The 15,456-nt window shown below is 43.1% G+C and overlaps 1 protein-coding gene across 1 annotated transcript in view; it reads left to right on the plus strand.

The window, feature by feature from the left end:
- Positions 1-15,456, plus strand: part of LOC114208201 (uncharacterized) — a 77,960-nt gene that overhangs the window by 23,273 nt on the left and 39,231 nt on the right. The window contains exons 5-12 of the mRNA XM_088021333.1: positions 4,747-4,911; positions 6,311-6,472; positions 7,991-8,100; positions 8,632-8,821; positions 10,486-10,597; positions 11,915-12,090; positions 13,490-13,651; positions 15,170-15,279. Of these exons, the coding sequence (XP_087877459.1) occupies positions 4,747-4,911; positions 6,311-6,472; positions 7,991-8,100; positions 8,632-8,821; positions 10,486-10,597; positions 11,915-12,090; positions 13,490-13,651; positions 15,170-15,279 (1,187 nt within the window). The remainder of the gene's footprint in view (positions 1-4,746; positions 4,912-6,310; positions 6,473-7,990; positions 8,101-8,631; positions 8,822-10,485; positions 10,598-11,914; positions 12,091-13,489; positions 13,652-15,169; positions 15,280-15,456) is intronic.

The following is a 15,456-nucleotide window of genomic DNA, read 5'->3' on the forward strand; positions in this document are numbered from 1 at the left end:
TCCATGTTGTAAGCACCGACTAGGAAGAGGGTGAGCACTTGTGGGCATAGTGCTTAGACATTTCTAAAGTTTTCTCTTCCTAAAGTTGACTGATCTTGGTGGAGAATCAGACTCTGCACCCTTGGCCTTGATAATATCGTGTCAAACTAACTGGAGAATTGGCCTAAACTAGGAATGAATGTATCCTCAGGACCACAATGAGTCTGCCATTAGACTCTCGACTTTTGGACAGTTAAGAAAAGGAAGAATGAAGCAATTATGAGAGTAGCTTTCTTCCAGGGAGCACACATACCCCAAATCAGAAGACCTGGTTCTTTCCTAACATGTGTGCAAGAGCACACCTGTTTGTGTTTTGTTTGCTTCAGAACTTTCCTTGCTAGAATTAAGAGCTAGCACTGTGTCTAAAACAAGCAAAATGGGCATGTGTATTTCTGTCCAAGAAACTAACAGGATTTAGGATGGTCTATAGCCAGACCCTGTCAGTTTGTGGTACTTTGCACAAAAAAACACACGCAAAAAAACAAGTTCCAGATGACAGAAGGGAGCTTTATCTTCATTTCCACCACAGCCTAAGCTCTGCTTTTATGCTTCTAAGTTTTAGCGGGAGAAAATCCAAGCACCTGCTTCTGCGTGTGCAAGTCAATGGAGAGTCAGAGCCGAGCTCTTGACTGTGGGTCACAGTTTGGGGATCTGTGAAGGAAGTGGGGGCTGAACTGAAATTTTTAACTACATATTTTCTCTGTAATAGTTCCAGTACATATTTTCTATAATATCTATACATATTTCTTTATCTCCATAAGGATTTTCTTAGAAATATCCCAGGAAGTATATTTTCATCCGATCTCTATGACCAATGGCTCGGTGTTATTGATCAAGGGAGCGAAGAGGAGAAGATAACTGCAGCCCAGAGGTAATGATGCAACGATGACTCTCCTCTGGTCCCATCTCCAAAACACAGCCAACATACTATTAGGAAAATATTGGCTTACGTTTTGCAGCTTTGCCCACTAAACTCCTGACCAATGCCCAAGAGTTTCAATTCTTCCCACCCATGGGGGCCAGCTTCAGAATAGAGGCACGCTTTAGGGCTATTATTGTTCATCTCCTGACCTTACTAATGTGGAATCCTTGGCCGTTTTACACCTTCTGGATACATGAAACTGGTAGACGAAATCCATTGGTCCAAGAGAGATGCTAGAGCATCGGCTGCCAGGGGTATGCCCTTCATAGTCTGTCAAACATTTACCTAACCGGAGAAGTTTTTATCTGGCTCAGGAACTGAATTCAGTGAAACAATTTTGTATACATTCATGCCTGGAACTCTGCTACAGCGGGTTGTGTACTAGATATACAAGGATGTATCCTGGTCCCTGTCTCTGTACTTCCAACCTCCTAAGTGGAGTGACTTGCCTAATTTAAAAGTGTATTTTTCTGACCTTAGGCTTTTAGCGCAGCTGCCAAGAGCAAATGTCGTTCTCGTGCGATACCTTTTTGGAGTGTTATACAACATTGAGCAACATTCCTCATCCAATCAGATGACAGCTTATAATTTATCAGTGTGTATAGCCCCAAGCATTCTTTGTCCACCTAATTCCTGCAGCTTGGAATTGGAAGGCAACTTCATCAAAAAGGTAATGAGAGCTCTCATTTTTGTCCCCCCGGGGGGTAGAATCCCTACTTTGAACCGGAAATGTGCAGCAGTAACTCTGATGGATGGAACTTTGTGAAGTGCACCTTCTCATTAGGCCCCTGTGGAGTGGCAGAGTTCTTTATCCTACTGTGGTGGGGTCTGGGAAGGGGTGTCGTTAAACGGGAAACTCGGAGCAGTTGAGTCACGTCTTCCCCATCCAGGAGACTAAACACTAGACTGACTAAACAAGACGGAGAAGAGTCGTGGGATACAATAGAAAAGGACCTGGGCCTTGGAGCTTCACAAGGCAAGGTTCAACTCTCAGCCTCGTCCTTCAGGGACTTGTCACCTTGGGCAAAGCCGTGGTTTCCTCACTACACGATGGCGACAACACCCAGCTCCTCCGGTCACCACTGGCACCTCCTAGGTGGCTTGGGCAGTATGAGCACCCATGGCTCCAAACACACTGGCCTTCCTCTGCACATTGTGGCTCACTTCGAAAAACACTCGGCTGCTATTTCACCTCTGCTACGTCATACGGCAACTAGTAAAAGATTCCGGAACATCCTCATAAGATGACAGGTCTTCCCCAAGCTCACACAGAGAGCCAGCAGGAGGCAAAGCAATGCATGAGAAGGGACTGAAGTTAGACAGACAGATACGTTTTCTCTCCAGCTCTGTGGGTTTTCCCTCACGACCCCACAAAAATCTCTGCTTCCCAACTTTAAGATACTTCTTCATTTAAGAAACGGTTTTCTTAAGTTTTTGTTCCTACTTTATAAATTTTAATAAGATGTTATAGATCAGTTACGGCTCAATAAAACTGGAAACAAAATTTAAAATCAACAAATAAGTCAACTTTCATAAGGCAGGCTACTTTGAAAATTATCCTAGTTTTATGTATGTATGTACGTATGTATGTACGTATGTATGTATTTGTTTTTTTTGATGTGTATTTATTGAGAGAGGGAAAGAGAGAGCGTGAGCGGGGCAGGGGCAGAAGGAGAGGGAGAGGGAGAAGCCCAAGCAGATTCCCCACAGAGCACAGAGCCCAATGCTGGCTCCCTGTGGGGCTTGATCTCACCACCATGAGATCGTGAGCTGAGCCAAAATCAAGAGTCAGATGCTCAACTGAGGCACCCTGCAATTTATCCTAGTCTTAAAGATGCAGCCACTGATACCAAAATGTTAGCTATTAAACTAGGCCACGCATTATAACCTTAGCCCACTGATGAGCACTATTTTTAAATCTGTACCCAAAGTACACGGGAAAGTATCACGCTTTCTAAGTTATTTCTTAGAGAACTCTGGTTTCTATGTTTCCATTTTTTTTAAGATTTTATTTATTTACTTGACAGAGAGAGACACAGCGAGAGAGGGAACACAAGCAGGGGGATTGGGAGAGGGAGCAGCAGGCTTCCCGCGGAGCAGGGAGCCCGATGTAGGGCTGGATCCCAGGACCCTGGGATCATGACCTGAGCCGAAGGCAGATGCTTAACCGACTGAGCCACCCAGGCGCCCCTGGTTTCTGTGTATTTTTATCAACTCTGAATTTTTCTGGGAAGTCTTTCACATTTTTTCTTAGGTCCAAGTTCGATACACAAAATGTGATTTATAACTATACCCTATGAAAAAGAGCACCCCATTTTTATCTTTTTGTGTTACAGATTTCTCTTGTACAATTTCTCATTGAAAATTGCCTCAGGATATTTGGAGAAGACATCACTTCCCTCTTGGGAGAGAACTCAATGAGTCTTGATAACAGCGAGAAGGCTGCAGGTACCGTGAATAATTTAATTGGCTTTAGTGAGAAGCAGACAGCAAGGTTGCCAGGGGTCATGGGAGATGCTTAGACAGCGCTGTTCTGGAGCCCAGAGCATCGCCAGGGCAATGATTTCCATCTGCTCCTTCTTCCGAAGGCTGGCTCACAGGTCAAGGGAGTTTCTACACTGTTGTGAGACCAAAGAAAGGATAAGATGAGGTCTCTGATTTCAAGAAGTTTCTAGTGTAGATCATAACGGCATTAGGAATCATCATGTTATGCTACCATGTTTGCGATTTTTTCTAACAAAATTCTAAATGGGTGCTAAATATCTATCTATCTATCTATCTATCATCTATCTATCTATCTATGTATAGATAGATAGAGAGATAAAACATCATACATATAAATGTAGTTATACATATAATTGGATACTTATACTATATAAATATATAAGCATAATAAATATATCTATGGGTAGTAGAGGTGCTCTGGTTGAAGCCAGAGTGAGGGGCCTTTCTTCCCCTCCCTCCTCTTTTTGCTCAGGGGCTCTTGAGGCACCATAGGTTTCCAGTGCCCTTTGAAATGGGTTGAAAAGAATTGGCATCATTGAGAAAAAAGGACTTGACTTGATGTCAAACGACCTCTCCAGAGTCTAAATTCCTGTGCCCCCGTTTTCCACCTATATTATCTTTGGCCAGTGATTCTAGCTCAGTATGAGTTTATTCATCTCTAAAATGTGGATAAAAATAGTGTCTAAATCTGAGAATTGTTGTAAACATTAAATAAGATGATGCATGTAAAATAAATTGCAAAAAAAAAAAAAAAAAAGCCATTAATAGGACTAGGAGAAGTGCCCCTGAGACTAGAGCTAGTATTATTTGAGCCTAGCTCATCAGAGCTAACTAGCAGCAGTCCACCTTGGAAGGTCAACTTTCCATTCAGAACCTGGAGACACGTATCATCAATCCCTCCATATTTTTGACATTTCGTGGTTTTATGACATTTACCACATTGCTTTCAGGAAATCTTTAGGAAAATTTAAGTCATCAGGATTTAAGATGAGTCTGGGGCACCTGGGTGGCTCAGTCATTAAGCGTCTGCCTTCGGCTCAGGTGATGATCAAGGGGCCCTGGGATCGAGGCCTGCATTGGGCTCCCTGCTCCGAGGGCAGCCTGCTTCTCCCTCTCCCCGTCCCCCTGCTTGTGTTCCCTCTCTCGCTGTCTCTCTCTGTCAAAAAATACATAAAATGTAAAAAAAAAAAAAAAAATTGAAAAGCAAAAAAGAAGGTTAAGCGAATGAAAGAACAACTAAGACTACTAGTACTCTCACTTCTTCCTTAGACTCCGGCCAGAAGAGAGTTAAAATGCATGCCTTAGGAACCTGGGCCTTTCAGAAGGGCTCCAGAACTTGCCAGGGGAACCAGTGCAGAGTCCCACCTTCTGCAAAGCCAGGACAGCTCTTTGGAGTTTCCCTCATGGATGTGTGTGATAAAGAAAACCTGCCCACCCCGGTTCTGGTAGGTCATCTCATTTTGGTCTTTTCTAGCGCTCCTGAGGAGGGGAAACTCGGAGAGGCCAAGTGTCCTCATCCAAATCTGTCCCCAAACGGAGAAGTCATTAGACAGCCCCTGGCTTTGGCTGAGAAGCTCTGTTACTGTTATTTAAAAGAATGGAATCTGATTTAGGTACTGCAGAGTCATGAGGCGCATACAACAGGAAAGGGCATTCTGGTCCATTCCACTTGTGCCTTGTTTCCACAAAGACCCACGTAAGCCTGTTCAGATCAGTCAAAATGGACTCTGTGTCTGTGAGTCTCTGAGAGGCCTCCTCGTCTTCCCACTCTCCCTTCACTGCCTTTCCGAACTCACACTAGTCTCAAGTCTCCTTTAGCGGAGTACTCAGTCTAACAAGAGCAAACACCTGACACGAGCATCAGGACGCATCCTCTGGCAAATAGGAATCCATTAATCCTAACAGAATATGTCAAACGAAAGCCACAGAGTTTGGACTGTGTTATCTCAAACTGGTGGACTGAATTGTCAGTGTTGACATTCACGGAGTATTCGGTATCTCTGCAAGCACTGTGCTGGATGTAGGGAACGTTCTGCTAGATATGAAGGAATGTATCATATTCGCTAGCAGGTGACATGCTAGCTACTACCCCAGTTCCTTGCATCACAGCAAATTTAGGCGGTAGCTAGGATTATGAACCTCCGCACTTCCCAAATGAATCAGAAAAGCCTCAGTACAGTACGCATGTGCCCCAGGTCACACAATAGATAAGTAGCATAATAGACTTCAGCTCCGTTGCATTACCTGACTGCAGCCCTTATAGACTTTCTACACAGCAGGGAGAGGACATGAAGATAGAGCAAAAGACAATGAAAGACTCATGAGAAGGGAGTGTAATCAGAGAAGGAGAAGAGGGTTTTTGAGACTGATTTTAAGAGAGGGAAGGAAATAGAAGAAATAGGAATGGAGTATACAGTCACTTAAAGAGAAATAAACACATGGGAAATGAGTATTTCCTAAATAGACTTCCATACTTGGGGAAAGAGCATCTATGTAAGGGAATAATGAGAAAAGAATGGGAAAGTAGGAAACAGACGGCGATTCCACAAAAGCCTTGAAGCAGAAAAGTTTGATTTAAAAGTGTAAATTCAATGGAAAGGAAAATCTGATTAAAATAAGTGTTTAAAATGTTTCAGTGTATGACTGTAAAATGGATTTTTGGGTAGAAAATATAGAGAGAGGCACTGAAAAAAAAAACAAAACAAAAAAATCCGGATCGACTTTCGTCCTTCCCGCTCTAAAACAGTGTACCATCACATTCCCCCGCTCGTTCAAAACGGAGGCAAGCTTGTGCTGAGGGTTTGTGGATATGACACGCCATATACTTTCCTTTTCTTCCTACAGGATATGCTTTCCTTTATTAATCAAAAGGGGCCACTCACAGAAGGCATCTTCAGAAAATCAGCCAATATAAAATCATGCAGAGTCCTAAAGGAGAAACTAAATTCTGGGGACAAAGTGAACCTGGACAGCCAATCTGTTCTTGTGGTCGCATCCGTCTTAAAGGTAGGGAAGGTTCCAGCATTATCCACACACGAGTCACTGAAGCTATGATTAGGGTCCTTCATCATGACTGCTCGAGGACCATAATGGGCATAATAGATTAAGAACCTGACAAACTGAAAAGCACTTGACAAAATCAAAATTTAAGGAAGCTACTTTAGGAGTTAAAAGCCCCATATGTTAGAAATACTTTCTGTTTTCACCCCACACCGCCCTCCCCACCTTCACTCCTGGAGACTCCATGCAAAATACTCATACTAAAATGACTACTAGTAATGATAGTAAATTTCAAAATACGCGCTTACACATACACAATTGTTTACCAAAGCAAACATCCTCACCACCCTCCTAATGAAGGCAAAGTTTCCAAAGGCAATAGAACAGAGAAAGAATTTAGTCCACCCACCGTGGCACTTATTACCAGCTCTGAACAACTCTATGTCAATGTAGTAATGACTACAATCTTAGAATCTCAGTCACATTTGGTCTTTCCTTGTCCCCCATTAATGTTCGACGATACGATAAAAGCAACGGTTCAGAAATGACTTAGGTAACCACTCCTACACTGGGGCCATAGCAATATCCACTAGTAATATACATATAGGCATCGCGAGGCAGGAGAAGAATGATGATACACTAGGTGGCAAGATGAGTGTTGCCCTCTGTCAGGTGCACGCATGGAATTGATTCTCTAGCAAGAGGCACTAGGTTCTTTCCTAATTCCGTGTTGTAAGCACCGACTAGGAAGAGGGTGAGCACTTGTGGGCATAGTGCTTAGACATTTCTAAAGTTTTCTCTTCCTAAAGTTGACTGATCTTGGTGGAGAATCAGACTCTGCACCCTTGGCCTTGATAATATCGTGTCAAACTAACTGGAGAATTGGCCTAAACTAGGAATGAATGTATCCTCAGGACCACAATGAGTCTGCCATTAGACTCTCGACTTTTGGACAGTTAAGAAAAGGAAGAATGAAGCAATTATGAGAGTAGCTTTCTTCCAGGGAGCACACATACCCCAAATCAGAAGACCTGGTTCTTTCCTAACATGTGTGCAAGAGCACACCTGTTTGTGTTTTGTTTGCTTCAGAACTTTCCTTGCTAGAATTAAGAGCTAGCACTGTGTCTAAAACAAGCAAAATGGGCATGTGTATTTCTGTCCAAGAAACTAACAGGATTTAGGATGGTCTATAGCCAGACCCTGTCAGTTTGTGGTACTTTGCACAAAAAAACACACGCAAAAAAACAAGTTCCAGATGACAGAAGGGAGCTTTATCTTCATTTCCACCACAGCCTAAGCTCTGCTTTTATGCTTCTAAGTTTTAGCGGGAGAAAATCCAAGCACCTGCTTCTGTGTGTGCAAGTCAATGGAGAGTCAGAGCCGAGCTCTTGACTGTGGGTCACAGTTTGGGGATCTGTGAAGGAAGTGGGGGCTGAACTGAAATTTTTAACTACATATTTTCTCTGTAATAGTTCCAGTACATATTTTCTATAATATCTATACATATTTCTTTATCTCCATAAGGATTTTCTTAGAAATATCCCAGGAAGTATATTTTCATCCGATCTCTATGACCAATGGCTCGGTGTTATTGATCAAGGGAGCGAAGAGGAGAAGATAACTGCAGCCCAGAGGTAATGATGCAACGATGACTCTCCTCTGGTCCCATCTCCAAAACACAGCCAACATACTATTAGGAAAATATTGGCTTACGTTTTGCAGCTTTGCCCACTAAACTCCTGACCAATGCCCAAGAGTTTCAATTCTTCCCACCCATGGGGGCCAGCTTCAGAATAGAGGCACGCTTTAGGGCTATTATTGTTCATCTCCTGACCTTACTAATGTGGAATCCTTGGCCGTTTTACACCTTCTGGATACATGAAACTGGTAGACGAAATCCATTGGTCCAAGAGAGATGCTAGAGCATCGGCTGCCAGGGGTATGCCCTTCATAGTCTGTCAAACATTTACCTAACCGGAGAAGTTTTTATCTGGCTCAGGAACTGAATTCAGTGAAACAATTTTGTATACATTCATGCCTGGAACTCTGCTACAGCGGGTTGTGTACTAGATATACAAGGATGTATCCTGGTCCCTGTCTCTGTACTTCCAACCTCCTAAGTGGAGTGACTTGCCGAATTTAAAAGTGTATTTTTCTGACCTTAGGCTTTTAGCGCAGCTGCCAAGAGCAAATGTCGCTCTCGTGCGATACCTTTTTGGAGTGTTATACAACATTGAGCAACATTCCTCATCCAATCAGATGACAGCTTATAATTTGTCAGTGTGTATAGCCCCAAGCATTCTTTGTCCACCTAATTCCTGCAGCTTGGAATTGGAAGGCAACTTCATCAAAAAGGTAATGAGAGCTCTCATTTTTGTCCCCCCGGGGGGTAGAATCCCTACTTTGAACCGGAAATGTGCAGCAGTAACTCTGATGGATGGAACTTTGTGAAGTGCACCTTCTCATTAGGCCCCTGTGGAGTGGCAGAGTTCTTTATCCTACTGTGGTGGGGTCTGGGAAGGGGTGTCGTTAAACGGGAAACTCGGAGCAGTTCAGTCACGTCTTCCCCATCCAGGAGACTAAACACTAGACTGACTAAACAAGACAGAGAAGAGTCATGGGATACAATAGAAAAGAACCTGTGATTGGAGCTTCACAAGGGAGGGTTCAACTCTCAGCCTCGTCTTTGAGGGACTTGTCACCTTGGGCAAAGCCATGGTTTCCTCACTATACGATGGCGACAACACCCAGCTCCTCCGGTCACCACTGGCACCTCCTAGGTGGCTTGGGCAGTATGAGCACCCATGGCTCCAAACACACTGGCCTTCCTCTGCACATTGTGGCTCACTTCGAAAAACACTCGGCTGCTATTTCACCTCTGCTACGTCATACGGCAACTAGTAAAAGATTCCGGAACATCCTCATAAGATGACAGGTCTTCCCCAAGCTCACACAGAGAGCCAGCAGGAGGCAAAGCAATGCATGAGAAGGGACTGAAGTTAGACAGACAGATACGTTTTCTCTCCAGCTCTGTGGGTTTTCCCTCACGACCCCACAAAAATCTCTGCTTCCCAACTTTAAGATACTTCTTCATTTAAGAAACGGTTTTCTTAAGTTTTTGTTCCTACTTTATAAATTTTAATAAGATGTTATAGATCAGTTACGGCTCAATAAAACTGGAAACAAAATTTAAAATCAACAAATAAGTCAACTTTCATAAGGCAGGCTACTTTGAAAATTATCCTAGTTTTATGTATGTATGTACGTATGTATGTACGTATGTATGTATTTGTTTTTTTTGATGTGTATTTATTGAGAGAGGGAAAGAGAGAGCGTGAGCGGGGCAGGGGCAGAAGGAGAGGGAGAGGGAGAAGCCCAAGCAGATTCCCCACAGAGCACAGAGCCCAATGCTGGCTCCCTGTGGGGCTTGATCTCACCACCATGAGATCGTGAGCTGAGCCAAAATCAAGAGTCAGATGCTCAACTGAGGCACCCTGCAATTTATCCTAGTCTTAAAGATGCAGCCACTGATACCAAAATGTTAGCTATTAAACTAGGCCACGCATTATAACCTTAGCCCACTGATGAGCACTATTTTAAAATCTGTACCCAAAGTACACGGGAAAGTATCACGCTTTCTAAGTTATTTCTTAGAGAACTCTGGTTTCTGTGTTTCCACTTCTTTATGATTTTATTTATTTACATGACAGAGAGAGACACAGCGAGAGAGGGAACACAAGCAGGGGGATTGGGAGAGGGAGCAGCAGGCTTCCCGCGGAGCAGGGAGCCCGATGTAGGGCTGGATCCCAGGACCCTGGGATCATGACCTGAGCCGAAGGCAGATGCTTAACCGACTGAGCCACCCAGGCGCCCCTGGTTTCTGTGTATTTTTATCAACTCTGAATTTTTCTGGGAAGTCTTTCACATATTTTCTTAGGTCCAAGGTCGATACACAAAATGTGATTTATAACTATGCCCTATGAAAAAGAGCACCCCATTATTATCTTTCTGTGTTACAGATTTCTCTTGTACAATTTCTCATTGAAAATTGCCTCAGGATATTCGGAGAAGACATCACTTCCCTCTTGGGAGAGAACTCAATGAGTCTTGATAACAGCGAGAAGGCTGCAGGTACCGTGAATAATTTAATTGGCTTTAGTGAGAAGCAGACAGCAAGGTTGCCAGGGGTCATGGGAGATGCTTAGACAGCGCTGTTCTGGAGCCCAGAGCATCGCCAGGGCAATGATTTCCATCTGCTCCTTCTTCCGAAGGCTGGCTCACAGGTCAAGGGAGTTTCTACACTGTTGTGAGACCAAAGAAAGGATAAGATGAGGTCTCTGATTTCAAGAAGTTTCTAGTGTAGATCATAACGGCATTAGGAATCATCATGGTATGCTACCATGTTTGCGATTTTTTCTAACAAAATTCTAAATGGGTGCTAAATATCTATCTATCTATCTATCTATCTATCTATCTATCTATGTATAGATAGAGAGATAAAACATCATACATATAAATGTAGTTATACATATAATTGGATACTTATACTATATAAATATATAAGCATAATATATATATCTATGGGTAGTAGAGGTGCTCTGGTTGAAGCCAGAGTGAGGGGCCTTTCTTCCCCTCTCTCCTCTTTTTGCTCAGGGGCTCTTGAGGCACCATAGGTTTCCAGTGCCCTTTGAAACGGGTTGAAAAGAACTGGCATCATTGAGAAAAAAGGACTTGACTTGATGTCAAACGACCTCTCCAGAGTCTAAATTCCTGTGCCCCCGTTTTCCACCTATATTATCTTTGGCCAGTGATTCTAGCTCAGTATGAGTTTATTCATCTCTAAAATGTGGATAAAAATAGTGTCTAAATCTGAGAATTGTTGTAAACATTAAATAAGATGATGCATGTAAAATAAATTGCAAAAAAAAAAAAAAAAGCCATTAATAGGACTAGGAGAAGTGCCCCTGAGACTAGAGCTAGTATTATTTGAGCCTAGCTCATCAGAGCTAACTAGCAGCAGTCCACCTTGGAAGGTCGACTTTCCATTCAGAACCTGGAGACACGTATCATCAATCCCTCCATATTTTTGACATTTCGTGGTTTTATGACATTTACCACATTGCTTTCAGGAAATCTTTAGGAAAATTTAAGTCATCAGGATTTAAGATGAGTCTGGGGCACCTGGGTGGCTCAGTCATTAAGCGTCTGCCTTCGGCTCAGGTGATGATCAAGGGGCCCTGGGATCGAGGCCTGCATTGGGCTCCCTGCTCCGAGGGCAGCCTGCTTCTCCCTCTCCCCGTCCCCCTGCTTGTGTTCCCTCTCTCGCTGTCTCTCTCTGTCAAAAAATACATAAAATGTAAAAAAAAAAAAAAAAATTGAAAAGCAAAAAAGAAGGTTAAGTGAATGAAAGAACAACTAAGACTACTAGTACTCTCACTTCTTCCTTAGACTCCGGCCAGAAGAGAGTTAAAATGCATGCCTTAGGAACCTGGGCCTTTCAGAAGGGCTCCAGAACTTGCCAGGGGAACCAGTGCAGAGTCCCACCTTCTGCAAAGCCAGGACAGCTCTTTGGAGTTTCCCTCATGGATGTGTGTGATAAAGAAAACCTGCCCACCCCGGTTCTGGTAGGTCATCTCATTTTGGTCTTTTCTAGCGCTCCTGAGGAGGGGAAACTCGGAGAGGCCAAGTGTCCTCATCCAAATCTGTCCCCAAACGGAGAAGTCATTAGACAGCCCCTGGCTTTGGCTGAGAAGCTCTGTTACTGTTATTTAAAAGAATGGAATCTGATTTAGGTACTGCAGAGTCATGAGGCGCATACAACAGGAAAGGGCATTCTGGTCCATTCCACTTGTGCCTTGTTTCCACAAAGACCCACGTAAGCCTGTTCAGATCAGTCAAAATGGACTCTGTGTCTGTGAGTCTCTGAGAGGCCTCCTCGTCTTCCCACTCTCCCTTCACTGCCTTTCCGAACTCACACTAGTCTCAAGTCTCCTTTAGCGGAGTACTCAGTCTAACAAGAGCAAACACCTGACACGAGCATCAGGACGCATCCTCTGGCAAATAGGAATCCATTAATCCTAACAGAATATGTCAAACGAAAGCCACAGAGTTTGGACTGTGTTATCTCAAACTGGTGGACTGAATTGTCAGTGTTGACATTCACGGAGTATTCGGTATCTCTGCAAGCACTGTGCTGGATGTAGGGAACGTTCTGCTAGATATGAAGGAATGTATCATATTCGCTAGCAGGTGACATGCTAGCTACTACCCCAGTTCCTTGCATCACAGCAAATTTAGGCGGTAGCTAGGATTATGAACCTCCGCACTTCCCAAATGAATCAGAAAAGCCTCAGTACAGTACGCATGTGCCCCAGGTCACACAATAGATAAGTAGCATAATAGACTTCAGCTCCGTTGCATTACCTGACTGCAGCCCTTATAGACTTTCTACACAGCAGGGAGAGGACATGAAGATAGAGCAAAAGACAATGAAAGACTCATGAGAAGGGAGTGTAATCAGAGAAGGAGAAGAGGGTTTTTGAGACTGATTTTAAGAGAGGGAAGGAAATAGAAGAAATAGGAATGGAGTATACAGTCACTTAAAGAGAAATAAACACATGGGAAATGAGTATTTCCTAAATAGACTTCCATACTTGGGGAAAGAGCATCTATGTAAGGGAATAATGAGAAAAGAATGGGAAAGTAGGAAACAGACGGCGATTCCACAAAAGCCTTGAAGCAGAAAAGTTTGATTTAAAAGTGTAAATTCAATGGAAAGGAAAATCTGATTAAAATAAGTGTTTAAAATGTTTCAGTGTATGACTGTAAAATGGATTTTTGGGTAGAAAATATAGAGAGAGGCACTGAAAAAAAAAACAAAACAAAAAAATCCGGATCGACTTTCGTCCTTCCCGCTCTAAAACAGTGTACCATCACATTCCCCCGCTCGTTCAAAACGGAGGCAAGCTTGTGCTGAGGGTTTGTGGATATGACACGCCATATACTTTCCTTTTCTTCCTACAGGATATGCTTTCCTTTATTAATCAAAAGGGGCCACTCACAGAAGGCATCTTCAGAAAATCAGCCAATATAAAATCATGCAGAGTCCTAAAGGAGAAACTAAATTCTGGGGACAAAGTGAACCTGGACAGCCAATCTGTTCTTGTGGTCGCATCCGTCTTAAAGGTAGGGAAGGTTCCAGCATTATCCACACACGAGTCACTGAAGCTATGATTAGGGTCCTTCATCATGACTGCTCGAGGACCATAATGGGCATAATAGATTAAGAACCTGACAAACTGAAAAGCACTTGACAAAATCAAAATTTAAGGAAGCTACTTTAGGAGTTAAAAGCCCCATATGTTAGAAATACTTTCTGTTTTCACCCCACACCGCCCTCCCCACCTTCACTCCTGGAGACTCCATGCAAAATACTCATACTAAAATGACTACTAGTAATGATAGTAAATTTCAAAATACGCGCTTACACATACACAATTGTTTACCAAAGCAAACATCCTCACCACCCTCCTAATGAAGGCAAAGTTTCCAAAGGCAATAGAACAGAGAAAGAATTTAGTCCACCCACCGTGGCACTTATTACCAGCTCTGAACAACTCTATGTCAATGTAGTAATGACTACAATCTTAGAATCTCAGTCACATTTGGTCTTTCCTTGTCCCCCATTAATGTTCGACGATACGATAAAAGCAACGGTTCAGAAATGACTTAGGTAACCACTCCTACACTGGGGCCATAGCAATATCCACTAGTAATATACATATAGGCATCGCGAGGCAGGAGAAGAATGATGATACACTAGGTGGCAAGATGAGTGTTGCCCTCTGTCAGGTGCACGCATGGAATTGATTCTCTAGCAAGAGGCACTAGGTTCTTTCCTAATTCCGTGTTGTAAGCACCGACTAGGAAGAGGGTGAGCACTTGTGGGCATAGTGCTTAGACATTTCTAAAGTTTTCTCTTCCTAAAGTTGACTGATCTTGGTGGAGAATCAGACTCTGCACCCTTGGCCTTGATAATATCGTGTCAAACTAACTGGAGAATTGGCCTAAACTAGGAATGAATGTATCCTCAGGACCACAATGAGTCTGCCATTAGACTCTCGACTTTTGGACAGTTAAGAAAAGGAAGAATGAAGCAATTATGAGAGTAGCTTTCTTCCAGGGAGCACACATACCCCAAATCAGAAGACCTGGTTCTTTCCTAACATGTGTGCAAGAGCACACCTGTTTGTGTTTTGTTTGCTTCAGAACTTTCCTTGCTAGAATTAAGAGCTAGCACTGTGTCTAAAACAAGCAAAATGGGCATGTGTATTTCTGTCCAAGAAACTAACAGGATTTAGGATGGTCTATAGCCAGACCCTGTCAGTTTGTGGTACTTTGCACAAAAAAACACACGCAAAAAAACAAGTTCCAGATGACAGAAGGGAGCTTTATCTTCATTTCCACCACAGCCTAAGCTCTGCTTTTATGCTTCTAAGTTTTAGCGGGAGAAAATCCAAGCACCTGCTTCTGTGTGTGCAAGTCAATGGAGAGTCAGAGCCGAGCTCTTGACTGTGGGTCACAGTTTGGGGATCTGTGAAGGAAGTGGGGGCTGAACTGAAATTTTTAACTACATATTTTCTCTGTAATAGTTCCAGTACATATTTTCTATAATATCTATACATATTTCTTTATCTCCATAAGGATTTTCTTAGAAATATCCCAGGAAGTATATTTTCATCCGATCTCTATGACCAATGGCTCGGTGTTATTGATCAAGGGAGCGAAGAGGAGAAGATAACTGCAGCCCAGAGGTAATGATGCAACGATGACTCTCCTCTGGTCCCATCTCCAAAACACAGCCAACATACTATTAGGAAAATATTGGCTTACGTTTTGCAGCTTTGCCCACTAAACTCCTGACCAATGCCCAAGAGTTTCAATTCTTCCCACCCATGGGGGCCAGCTTCAGAATAGAGGCACGCTTTAGG

The sequence above is a fragment of the Eumetopias jubatus genome, unplaced genomic scaffold (genome assembly GCF_037043125.1).
Source record: "Eumetopias jubatus isolate StellerSeaLion01/CBP00866 unplaced genomic scaffold, mEumJub1_p1.0 scaffold_2, whole genome shotgun sequence".
Taxonomy (NCBI): Eukaryota; Metazoa; Chordata; class Mammalia; order Carnivora; family Otariidae; genus Eumetopias; species Eumetopias jubatus.